General features: G+C 40.9%; 1 protein-coding gene across 2 annotated transcripts in view; it reads right to left on the bottom strand.

The window, feature by feature from the left end:
- kremen1 (kringle containing transmembrane protein 1) overlaps nucleotides 1–13,992 on the bottom strand; it is a 60,750-nt gene that overhangs the window by 20,604 nt on the left and 26,154 nt on the right. For both annotated transcript variants that reach the window (XM_028578782.1, XM_028578781.1), the window contains exon 3: nucleotides 7,170–7,261. In XM_028578782.1, coding sequence (XP_028434583.1) covers nucleotides 7,170–7,261 — 92 coding nt within the window. The remainder of the gene's footprint in view (nucleotides 1–7,169; nucleotides 7,262–13,992) is intronic.

A 13,992-nucleotide genomic window follows, 5' to 3' on the forward strand; every position in this document is an offset into this window, starting at 1 on the left:
CTGTACAGAACCATCCTGCTATACATTTGGCTGTGAGCCTTCATTCCTGAGAGCTAAATTGGTTGACCCTCTATTCATCTCCTCCTCTTTGCCAAGACATGCACTAAACAATGGCCATCTACTTGTTCTCATTAGCAAACATTCTACACAACCGGCTCGCCTTGTAATCAATACCTTTAATTCCCTAATGGCCCTGGCTGATTTTACCCCAGCCATGTTGAGAGAGGGGAGGAGCCAGGAAGAGAGAGGCTAAGAGATTTAATCTACCTCATGTCCTATGGCTTGTTTTTGTGAGAGTCTCTACTTTCTAGTTTCTGTCTGAGAGTCTCCCAACAGCACTGCAGGCAGGTATTTCCCCTGAGGGCAGGTGAGGGTGGAGCACTGAGGAGGTCAGAGGTCAGAGTAAGATGACAATGAGTATGTTCAAAGCTCCCCAATGGTCTTTGCCAGGTAAGGACAGGCCTAATGCAGGTGAAAGGGGACACGTCAAACTCACAGATGTCCAAAAATTAGCAACCGTCAAGTGCCGAATAACTGCAGAAATTTGTACGATCTTTATTTTCTGAGAAATCAAACTGTAGTAAAAAATAGGGCTCTGTCACAGGCTCCTGATTCACCATTCTAAATCTGTAGTGCCCAAACATCTCTCCTGTCTCTTAGTGTGTGGACTGTTCACGAGTCAAATATTAGCAGAAAGTTAACTTCATCCCCAAGTGGCCAGGGGCAAGAAAAACAATTAAGACAAAAACTTCCATTGTATGAGTGAGCAGTTTTCAAATGCCTGAACCTCTGAATTGACTTGAAAAAAGCACCTGTAATAATTTTATAAATAAAAAAAGCTCTAAAAAGAAGGAGGTTGGCATATTTCTATGAAAAACATATAATAATATATTTGGTTGGTAGGAAAATTCTTGCCAGGTAATTCTTTAAATTTCCCTGGGGCGGTGAGGCCAAAAAGCTAATTTTGGACACTGGTTGCATGCTGGCGCGCACACACAGACACAGACACAGACACAGACACAGACACACACACACACACACACACACACACACACACACACACACACACACACACGTATTTTCCATTAACTAGATTCATCAGGTCTATGTGAGTGTAGTTCTTTTATGGGGAGCCACATGATTCATTCTATTGGATCATCTGTTAGAAATATTTCTTTGAATTTTAACAACCTAATTTTGCTTAGTTTTTTTTATGTTTAAAAAAAACAACAGTATGATCCAAGACTTAACCATCACCAAGACATGACTGACCTTACCCCAACCTTATTCCGCATAATTGTAACCTGCAGCAGTCTCTTAAAGAGGTGAGGAATGGCCAAAATGTGCTCACTTCACAAAAATGTCCTCACTTTGAAGGTCTAAATCTCTGACTGGTTTTTACCCTGTCAAAAGTACAGGAACAAACACACACACACACACACACACACACACACACACACACACACACACACACACACACACACACACACACACACACACACACACACACACACACACACACTTTTCTCAACTCAGTGATGCCTGAACCTGCCTCAGTATTTGGGTTGGGTGGATTGGTTGTGGTACAAGACCACCTTGGGGAAAATATTCTGCCTCTAAAAACAATGACAGAGAGTGAGATAGATACTGCAATAACAGAACCTGAAGGCATCCCTGGTTCATGCTACCACAGCAGCCATGAGGCAGGGCTGTGGTGCTTCAGTCTGGGCTCAGTTTCCAGACCACATGTCCGACATGTTCGGCTTGTCTCGGCCTCTTGTTTGTTATTTTGACTCACACTTGTTCTTGTCTCAGTCATTCATTCAGCCGTTTGACTTTTCTTGCCTATTCTTTTCTCATCTTGATGCACACGCTCAGTGGTGGAATGTAACTAAGTAAATTTACTGTACTTAAGTACAAATTTGGGGTACTTGTACTTCACCTGAGTCTTTTCATTTCATGTTATTTTCTACTTCTACTCTGCTACATTTCAGAGGGAAATATTATAGTTTTTACTCCACTGCATTCATCTGACTGAGCTTTAGTTAGTAGTTCCTTTGGAAATTAAGATTTTTGTACACAAAACACATGGCTTATAAAATACGATATTTTATTATACATTAAACTACCCAACAATACAGAGGCCTACAAGTACACTTAGATTGACAGAACTATTTTGATCGTTTCCTGTTTCTAAAATATGAGGATTTTTCTGCATTGAATACTTTTATTTTTAATACTTTAAGTACATTTCCCTGATGATACTTACATACTTTTACTTAAGTAACATTTTCAATGCAGGACTTTTACTTGTAACGGAGCATTTTTTCAGTGTGGCATTAGTACTTTACTTCTTCCACCACTGCACACGCTCTTATTTTCTTCACAGCACTGCGATTTAAGGCATCACACCTGCGCATTCTAAACTCCACTTTTCCTGGGCCTGCAACTGATCTGTACTTGGCCAACATGGTCTTGACTCAACTGAAAGAAAATTAATCAACAACAATTGTGATAACCAAATAATAATTTAAGTCAGTTATCAAGAATGAATTCCAAGAATGTAATCACTGTAATTATAAAATAATAAAAATGGATATCTAGCCAGATCGATTTAAGACTAGCTGGCAGTCTACTCAGGTGTCCCACAACTTCAAAGTGTCATTTAGCGGCTTCATAAATCACTCTTAATTAGAGTAATATCTCATCGCTGCATATTTTCCTGAACGTTCAGTAATAAAAACATTGGGCCAAACACATAACTACTTTGTTTTAATGTCTTCAAGGTGTGGCCGGTTAGCTTGCCAGATGGATGTGATTCCTCTGGTAATGAGACTGTTGTTCCGTGTTGACAGGCAGGGTTAATCAGATGTTCCCTTGATTGTTTCAATGAAGGTAGGACTAAAACACATTGACAGCTCTATAACAAAGAAACATCTTAAAATAATAAATAATAATAAATAAATAATAAAAAGTAGCTTACGGGAATTCTGGTGTACAGATAATGAGAATCATTACCCAACATAGCAGGTAATTGTCAGCCACAATGGTACCACACTCTATTAATAGAAAATAAATTACTTAAGGGAAAAAAGATTCCATCCTGTTAGGATGTGGTGAAACAAGTACACTAAGATAATTTACTTAGTAAAAGTAGCAATGTTACAGTGTAAAAATACTGTTTCAAGAAAAGGTGGGAGATGTGAGTGTTTGAATGGGTTTATCACCCAATATTATTCCTAGGTTCTACTTTAATTAATTCTTATTATGATCCTCCACATGAAATATATTCCAAATAAGCATTTTCCTATAAGGCATTTTCCCATTAGGGTAAGCCTCACAGCTGCTGCAAGTCTCTTTTCTGCAGAGAAACACAGTGGAACAACAAGTTTTTCTTGGTTATACGCTATGCTGTTGAGAGATGAGCTCCCGCCGTTCAGATCAAAGTGTCTTTGTCTTGGCAAACGCTCGAGAACTTCACCCTGACAGTTACACTATGTGTCAATCAAACTCAGCCAGCGCATATCATGAAGCAAATGCATGTCAGATTAAAGGAGCCACACCAAAACTAAATGTCCTTCCAGTATGGAAGACTCAGAAAAAGGAAATGCTCAACAGGAACAATCACATGACCATCTGCCACAACAGTGAGACATACAGAACAGCTTCACATTTGACAACATAAAGATGTTATTAACATTGACAGAATACTTTTTTTACTGAATTTTCTTTGAAATCTCAACCACTAATCATTTGCCATCTTTTCAATCAGTAATCTGAATTGTTGTTTTATCACAACCGGGTCAAATGTACTTTCAGTCTGAGTTAATCTCAGAGGAAACTGGCCTCAACACAAGTAACCAGAACCAGGAACCATCTGACTTTTGAACTAAATAAATAAAAACTAAAGACCCTTAATAATTTATTTTGAGCTGTCAACTCTAGTTTTGATCTGATGAACCCACTGGTTTGTAGAAGCACAGTAGGAATTTACGGCACAATGACCCTGAAGGCCACAAGCCGAAAGGTGTTGTTCCGTTGACTAAAAGTGAGTTTTACCTCTTTGAACCTACTTGCTTGGCCAGAGGATCCATTTGTTAAATTTCTCCCACCTCATTAGAATAAGCATTGCTTAGTCAGACAACATGAAGCCTTGTCTGCCCTATGCACTGAGACTATACAAATAAATCAGTATTGAACTGACCTAGTGCACAGTACAGAGAAAACTGAATTTCACAATGAATGAAAGTGTGAAAAACGGCGCTGTGATTTCTTAACCTTTACTTTCAATATAGCTCGTATTGATTAGTTTTAGAAAAAAGTTGAGATTTTAGAAATATTCATTTTTTTAGTCTGCTACACAGGATCTGGACTTCAATAAATGATAACTCTCGTGACACGGTAATGTTTCGCTGAGCGTTTAGTGGCCTGAGAATGAGAAGGGCCTCAAAACCAGCGTCCACCATGACACACCAGGGAAATGTCAACCTGTACAGTAGTCCATGTGCCATGACAGCGCGCCTTTTGAAATGTTTAGATAATTCTACCACATGATAACTGCTGCCATGAGGGATTACTAGGATCAACAAATGTTGTGACCTACACTATAATCCACCCTGTCAGACTATACTGTATGTTTCTGGCCTCGTGTGTGCACTCCACTAGGGTGTGTCACCATCGCCAGGGTGGCATGACCCTAGATGACAGGGAACCCAGCTGGATGACAGACAGACTGTTGGCAGGCTCCAGGTGCCTAAGCGAGTGGCCACCAACTGCCAAACACACAACATCAAATGTAAGCAAAAAAAAAGTAGACAAAACGAAGGCACAGACAAAACAAGAGCCAGACAAAATGAAAACAAAGGCCACTGTTGCCCTTACCCTGGCACACCACTGTGTTTTTTCGGTCTTTGTGTTGCCAGCCGCTGACTGAGAACAGTGACACTGATAGAGCATCAGCATTCTCTTAAGCTTTCAAAGGCAGCAGATTGAGAACAGGCACCGCCAGAAGGTGAGGCACCACGTGGCGATTGTGGTTTCACAATGGATGAGACAGAGCATTCGTGTCTGAAAGCTCCCTGGTATCCCTGCAGGGAGAAACCGTCTCCACTGAGCAGGCATGTTTTCATGACACTGGATGCCTGGCTCACAGCAAACCTCATCCATCTCCTTTCTTACATTACAGGGCTCCGGATAACTTTAAATGCCCAAACAGAAAGAGGAGCAGAAGAGGAGAAATGTAAGACAGTATTTGAAAAGGGGCGACGCTCTCAGCCGTTAGAAATGGGCCACATGTCGCAAGGATGAGTTCCACGCTGCACAGTACTGGATCCGAGATAAAAACAAGGCTGAACCAGCACATGGCAAATCCATCTGGAACAAAAAATGGCCTAATTTCACCCAAGATAAGGGACGAGACAATGGTGTGGGCGGCTCTCCTCTTTCCTCCCAAACTACAAAGGTTCGGGATATCGGCCTAGAAATACGGAGCTAAATGGACATTTGTCTAAAATAGGTCAGTCAAAAGTCTAATGGGATACACACAAGCTCCTATACACATAAACACGCAAGCCATTCAAACTGCAGGCTTTAGTCAAGCATGCTACTCAGACAGGATAATGGTGGGATAGCTAAGGGGGCTGGGAGGCTCTTGAGGCCTGTTGGTACCTACTGCAGTGAAAAGTCACAACATCTCTAAGTCTCAGCTTTGCCCCTCTGCTGTCTGTCTCCTACTGTTCACCAGTTTTAGGCTTTTATCTGTTGTGGCCAAGATTTCAAAAGTATTGTAACTATATTCCTACCAAAAATATGAAAGCAACACTAGAGAACTTTTCCCGCTTCGGTCCCCCTACAGGTTGGAAGCGGAATTGTCCCATTATGTCTCATTCGAACTACAGATCCGCTACCCGATCTGGCAAACTTGCATAGTGCGGTTATAGCCGGTAGAGAGCCGCAAAGCTTTCATCCTTTAATGAGTTGATGAACCACTGAAACGCTTTTGGAAACATTATTTTAAGTAAAAAGTTTTCTACTGTTGCTTTAAGGAATACAAGGGCCAGGCAGAGATATAAGAGAGGTATAAAAAAAGATACACGTTTGGAAAATAAATAGAATTGAAGATAGATAAAGAAGGTGGACTGTTTAACCTCAGGGAAAAATAGAGAAAAAGTAGGGTAGAAAGGTTTATTACATAAGAAAAGGGGAATGTAATTCATGATTGATGAGGTACATTAAATATTTATTTTAGTTAAACAAAATATTTGAGTTCTGCTTGGCTATATTTCAGCTGCCTTTATCTTTCACATTGTGTTCATTCACCAGATTCTTTTCGTTACTAAAACAAGGCAATAACACTTCTGACCTAATCTGCCTTGCAAAGTGAAGAACATTAAGTTATATTAATATTAAGTTGCCTTGGAAATTTAAGCATGTGTGGCAGTTAAAAAAAACATAACCAAGCAAATCGCTATATCGTAAACTCCTCTGCAGGAATTGTAATCTTTGGCATCAACGACAGTGTAGTTTGATCCACCTGAGTCAGTTTTCAACAGCAGTGATTAAAAAGGTGGAGGGAAGGAAAGTAATGGGATTAAAGACATTCAGCTCTTTGTAAATGTGTGCCAACCCAGTAGAGAAGACACAGAAGCACAAAATCTACCAATTTAAACAGACAGATCACACACATTCATCTAGGAACTACTGGACAGGGACACTCACACCCACATGTGCACAAAATATACAAATATATCCACAAATAGGTAGATGCACATAACCACACGCATTAAAAAAAAAACAAAAAACAAACGTGTCAAAACAAGCTACGAAGCCAAAGGGGAAATGTATGAACACTTACACAGAAACGCACACACAGAAATACACACATACATACACAGGGGCAATGACTGACAGCTCGCATTAAAGTAAGGGCAGGCCCGGGCATGGCAGGAGGAGGGGTGACGGGAGGCAATTAGAGGCATTTTTTAGATGATAATAGCTGTGTTAAAGTCATACAGTCTATAAAAGCTATTCTAAGCAGGCAAGCAGATGAGCATAGCAATGAAAATGGCTGGTCTGTGTGCCCATGATATGGCCCAGAGGGCATGGAAGGGCAGAGAAGAGAGAGAGAGAGACACACAAAGACAGATAAAGGAGTGGCAATAATCTCTTACTCTTGCATGTAGGGATGTCGCAGTATTTCCAGTAGATCCCGTCTTCATGATCTGCGATGTAGCACCACGGCTGCACGTCCCCATCAGGATTCCTGCAGACATACGTACATGTAGAAGGGTAAAAGTTAGACCATGTCCACACGAAGTTGGTTAAATCTGATCATGTGTTTTTCTCTCCATTTTGGCTGCAGGTTTCAAATCAGCAGAGTTTGTTCAAGACCCAAACATTGAGCTTTTTAAAAACTTTCTCCAAAGTGGATGAAACCAAAAACACCAACATGGATTTTAGTGCAAGGCAGGATACTTTTTATCGTCTTTGTGATAAATGAATTTCACTATAACCAAAAATACAGGTGTTAAACTGTATCTATGTGGATTTGTCATACAATTTTGTGATTAGAGCTGCAACGAATAGTCGATTAATTGATTGGATGATGGACAATTGGATGGAATTATTAGCACCTATTTTCATGATCAAATAATAACTTTAAGCAAACAAAACTACTGTCTCGAGCCTCTCAAATGTGAGGACGTGATGTTTTTCTTTGTCATATATGATGGTAAACTGTGTTGTATCTTTGTAAAAAAATTAGACTAGTGGTCACACAAAACAAGACATGTAACGACATGAGTGACAGTTTATAGTCAGATAGTTAATAGATTAATTGAGAAACAAATGATGACTGATTGAGCGTAACTATTTGTGATTATCTACACATCTCAGTGAAGCAGTGCAGGAAGAGCTGTTTATAAGCCCCAATCAAATCTCTCTTTTTTGCTTGTTCAGCTGTCTGACAACAATTGTCAAAAAAATATATGAAAATGGAACCAACAAACTGATAAAATAGGCTGTATTAAACGTTTACACCATGATAGCAGGAGGAGACAGAGCTGAAGTGTTTGGACTCAGCTAAGTAACAGGGCTGTGTTTGTCCAACTCTTTACCAGATGTTGTCTGTGATGCATATTTTTTGTTTTTTTTGCACACCAAAATGCAACAAGAACGATATTTAACCATTTTTAAATTGTTTTGCGGTTTCAAAGTGGGCAGAGATCTTTACAAAAACGACGTAAAAAAACGAGTGTGGACGCACATCATTTTTAAATTGCATTTTCAGAAGTATCTGTCTCCATATGGAAGCAGCACACCGCTGTTTGTTGGGGACAAACAGTAAGGGATAAAGAGAAAGAGAAGATAGAAAAATGTAAAGGGAGAGAAGGGAGAGAAGGAAGGGAAGAAGGGTGATGGCAGAGATATGAGGGCAAAACAACGACTCAAAGATCATCTGACAACCCAGCTCCAGAGGGCTGAATACTCAATAATGTTTCCGTAGGAGATTATCTTGGCTGTGTCAATCATCCCCAGTAGCCCTTCTTGGCGCTTGTTAGTTTAGCCTTCTCCTCTGCACTCTGGAGGCTTGACCATGCATGTCAGTCAAGGGCCAGACCAATGGGTCTTTGATGGGTGGAGATGGTTGGAGGTCGGGGGGGAAGGTTCTTTGTTCCAGGGCCAGACACAGACCTGAAAAAGGAATGGGTTGTGGGGCAACGCTTTTGTCTGCGGCCTCTTTTAACCCATCATAATACGGCTGACAGGCCCCTTGGTGCTTCTGCTTTTCAGTTTTACTGACAAAGGCAATAAGAAGTGGGATTGAAGATGCAAATGTCTGAAAAGCTTTGTGCAGGCTCCATATCTCCAGGGTAATCATGCGACTTTGTACGGTACATCATGACCCTTGTGGCAACTTCTAAATTGCTGATGAATGATATCAAAGCAGCCAGTATGCAGAGGGCGCTCATCTGTGTGCTGTTTCAGCTCTAAATCACGATTAGTGAGAACTGTAAAAACACACACCCTGTAGACTAAAAAAGCCATCTAAGATGACACTGCTATTTTTTTCAGACTTGACTATAATTACCAGAGACCTTTTCTCTTCTCTTTTGACACACCTCATTGTAGTATCTTGAAAAAGCCCTGTGGCGCTGCAATCTCCCGTTTCGCCTTTTCTGAACAAAGTTGTGAAGGGCGTTTCCATTTCTTTTCTTCTCCTATCAAAAACACTATCCTGAGTTTCCTCCTCTCTTTTCACACTCAGAATGAGGCATTGACAAAGATGTCGTTGTAAAGACTTTTTTGGATTGAACTCAAGATTAAGTGCCTAAAAGCTTTTCACTCGCGCGCACAACCTATCGTCAATGGGAATGTGGGAAGAAAGAGCTTATGTAGTCACATTTTCTTCATTCTTTATTCTACCATTCTGGCCTCAGAAAAGCCCAGAACTTATATAAATGTTGCCATGTTCATAGGAATCCAGCCTTGTTTTCCAGTAAATTTCAAAACCGTATCATGGGCCCAGATCGGTTTGTTGCTCCACCCAGATTGTAGGCAGACACCTGTTTGTTTAGCCTGAGGCTACTTCTGAAATGAAAAGAGCAAAAACTGTGTCCAACCATCAAAAACATTGGATTATATACCCTTTCTCTATTTCTCTCTCCCCTTCTCTTTTTCATGCCTGTCAACGTGTAATAGCCCTATTTGAAATAAGACTCCCAAAAGCTCATCTATAGCCACTTATGTAATTTACTGCACTTTGAATCACCCCCTAAGGAGACAGACATGAATTACAACCATTAGCATTAAAAGAAACATCCTCAGCAGACCACCCATCCAATGTCTGACCCACCAGCCTCTTTGATCAGTAAATGACGTGGTGTGCCCCTCCAAGCTCTCTCTTCTAGTCCCCAAATAGTTTTGTAATCCTTCTCTTCAACACACACACCTGCACACACCCTTTTTCGCAGAAGCATGGGAACATCATCCACAGGGCTAAGGTGAACAGGCCAGCCCACATGACAGAGAAACATAATCAATCCTGCCCTGAGGTGACTGTGTGCGCGCGTGTGTGTGTGTGTGTGTGTGTGTGTGTGTGTGTGTGTGTCAGGGGAGTGAGGGTGGAAAGCAGACAGTGTCAGATTAACCGAGGTGCCACAGTGCAGATAAGAACAGACCTCCATGGACGGAAATCATTCGTTTAACCCAGCAGCACAGAAAAATACTTTGGTCCTTGCGGTGACACAAGTTGCTGTGTGTGTGTGTGTGTGTGTGTGTGTGTGTGTGTGTGTGTGTGTGTGTGTGTGTGTGTTTTAGGGGGCGGGGGGTTACATTCACATCCATGTGCGTCAGAGATGTCCCGCTTGGCTCTGAGTAGAATAGCTTGTTGAAACACTCCCATACCCAGAGGTAGATCACAGAAGATGTTTGGACACTTAATTGGCACAATTACGCTGATTGACTCATTTTGCTCGGAGTGAACCACACATTTTGGGAACAGAGCCAATTTTAGCCACATTGCATTTTTGCCTCACAGGCTGTATGGTCCTGCACTTGAAAGCAATAGTGGCTTACATCTGAACACAGAGAAAAAAAAACAGCTGTTCTTAGCTGGCTGCTGTTCAAAAGGTTTCCTTTAATAACTATTTTCCATGTACCTGAATTAGAAAATTTATGATCACCTTTAAAAAGCCTGGCACTGTGAAACTGCATATAAAAATCTCAAAATCATTTACATCAAACTACTGTACGTGTGCAAATGCTGGGAATAACATGCTTCTAGCTGTTTTTCACGAGCTAAACATAAAGTAAGATTTTAGAGGGACCTTTAAACTAGTAGACATGTAAAAAAGATTATTTTGTTTTAAAGATGAAAGCTAATTTTGCAGTATTGGAGAGAGGAGAAATGTTGATTAGAAAGTGGTGGTGAAAGGCTTGTCTGGATTGGGATTTGAGGTCAGCAGCAGATCAGAGTCTGGCAATTTACAGCCTGAGAGAAGGCTCTTTAATTGACTTGGATGATTTAACATGCAAACTGCTGCCTGCTGCTGTGCTGCATGAATGCATGTATTGAAGAAGAGGGCTTGTTGGTTGTCGGCCGATATGTATAGTCTACTGTACTGTCTGTTGTTCTTCTCTCACGGTCCACTTGTGCTAAATATGAGGTTGTTATGTCACAGTGTCATGTGTGGCTGGTAAACACATCACTATATGTTTCTTGACTTTAAAGGATGAATACACCTAAATTACAAAATTAACTTTTTCTCACCTATCTCTGTTGGTATCTAGCCATGTTTGGCTTTATTTGCCCAGAATGTAAAATATCTGTCTTAAATGTCTGCCTCTACCACAGTACAATGGAGATGAATGGAATTTCATTTGAAGTGCTTACAGCATTGAGAAATTATCCCACTTTGGATAATCTCCAGACTTCACTGTCAACAGTTCTCTTTTTTTTCCTATTTCTTCAGCAGAAACTAGGCCCAGCTGGTTCAATCATGCAAAACTGCCAGAAAATATGTGGTTCTTTAAGAAAGAGTCGAAGGTACAACCCTGTATATGCAAAAACGTAAGAGGTAGATGTGACTTACAACTTCCAAGCTTCATTTTTAGCAAGAAACATCCAATAACAGAGCTTAATAGTTGGTGACGTGCGTGCGCTGCTGCTAAAGGCTAAAGATTCCGTTGTTGAGAAAACTGACTCTGGATCAATTTTGGATTAATTCAGCAATTGTTCTGCCCTGTTTTGTTCACAAATTTAACAAACAACAAATTCCACAGCAGCTGAGGCTCATGGGTATTTTAGAATTTATTGGTTTCTATCTATATAATCCTTTCTATGTTCAGTAACACTACAGCTACAACTTTATTAGCTGGAGACAGAAATGTCAGAAAGTGATATCTCAACACCCGGGCAAATAAAACCTAAACCTAAAATATCTGTATGACTAAAAACAAAGTTTGAAAACATGTCTTTTAATAGTTTGGGGGAACCGGCCCTTTCAAAGACAAATGAATATACATATAAGGGCTACATTATAGGACATGAAATTGGTTCCTACTCTGATTCTGAGATTTCCATAATGTTGATTGCTGATGCTCTAGCGCCACACATTACATCTTCTCGCGGGACACTTCTATTAACTTCCTCACTTTAACAAAGCAGCGCACTGGGATCGTAATATTGTCATACAAACGGTGGACAACTTGGCTGCAGTTTGCCTGACCCCAGATTTGCACCTGACATCATGGAGATTCAATTACAATCAACTTGGGGAACACTATTCACTCTGGCATTTCCATTATCTCATCTATGTAAGGGAAAAGCATTAGAAGCCATAGTGGACACTCATAAATTGTACAGTACACACACACACACAAACACACACACACACACACACACACTCACACTCACACTCACACACACACACCTGCATATAAACAGCCAGGAAATGGCTGGCAAAGCTATTCAACCACCCACTGAACCGTCATGGACTTCACACCCTCATACTAATACACCGAGGGGAGAGTCTATTATCAGCCTGTAGGAACAGTAGATTGGAAGGAACAATAAACGAAAAATAAATCAGGACTTCCATATTAGATAGATATTCTTCTTATGAATGTCATAAAGTATTCAGAAAAGGTCAAAGGAAAGAAAAGTGTAAAACTAACAAATGCTTGCAAAGTAACGCCCAAGCTCAATACCACACTTAAGAGTGAATCATTCCCTTCCACTCTATGATATGAAATTAATTCTGAATCGAACCATGCTTAGTGTGTGAATCAAGTGGTGTGATATTCCCCGTTGAAATGATTCTTGCTAAGTCTCAGCTTAGACACGAGCGCTGTTGTCCTTTTCCTGAGACTTCGGACTTCTTTTTTTTTTTTTTTTTTTGCAGGGGAACAATGTGACATTTCCTCTCGGCACAGTTTCTCCCCGTTTTCACTGTTTTTTTTTATAGCAGGCTATAAAGATGAAATGTGGGCGCTGTTAGGGCTCTTTCTCCAGCACCACTGTGGTGCTCTCTCGCCTAAATCACCACCGGGAATACGCCAGTGATGGGACAAGAAGTCAGTTTGTAATCCTCTACTTCTCAACATCTGATATGTGCTTAAAGCCGTGCGTTAAAGCTAAGACATGCAATGATTCCCGGCTTCACATTATCCACCTGTGCCTTGGCCTCAGCTCTTATCTCATAAAACCCCAATTGGCCTCAGCGTCAGACATGCCAAAACTACTCTGGCTCTCCCTTTTTTACCCCTATTTTTTGCTTTCATTCTGCCACCTCCCACTTTTGTCTAAGAATCACCACCTATTGTGTTCAAGCCAGAAACATATGCAACAGTGTAAGCCTTGCGTGAAAGACGGACAGAGCCAGGGTAGGCAGATGAGAAAGAGTGGGAAGGTTGAAGAAATATGGGAAACACTATTTGAATTGCAATCATGTAAATAAGGAGATTTGCAATCCAAATTGAGCAACAACGTGCAACACATCTCACTTTCTGTGACAAAACAAATCCTGCATCCTGCTTTGCGGTGGAATAACGCTCTAGTCTGCAAGGACGTACATGTTATGTGCACACACCAACACACACGTGGGTGGCGGCATGCACAAATACTTGACCCTGTGCAGACATGCCATAAATGCCATCCCTCATTTTTCACAATGAAGTGGCCACTTTGGTCCCAATAGCCCCGCTGATGGGTGACTCTTTACAAGGAGGATGTCTGAGAGAGAATGAGAGTAGTTGTAGCTACAGCTCTAAGTGACAGAAATCCCTCTGTCGGGAAGAAACAAAGCTATGAGCTGTCAGTGAGTTGGAAAAGCTGCATCAGTGGCCAAGAAAACAGCCAAATCCAAATAAGAAGATGTCCATTTTGGATCGCTTGTTGGACATAACACACTCCTAATGGACAGGGAAAACCTTCCACAATCCTCTGCATGTATCCCACTCATAAATCTTCCAAATTCCCATCCAGTTCAAGTA

Source organism: Perca flavescens, chromosome 5, assembly GCF_004354835.1.
Source record: "Perca flavescens isolate YP-PL-M2 chromosome 5, PFLA_1.0, whole genome shotgun sequence".
NCBI classification, from domain to species: Eukaryota; Metazoa; Chordata; class Actinopteri; order Perciformes; family Percidae; genus Perca; species Perca flavescens.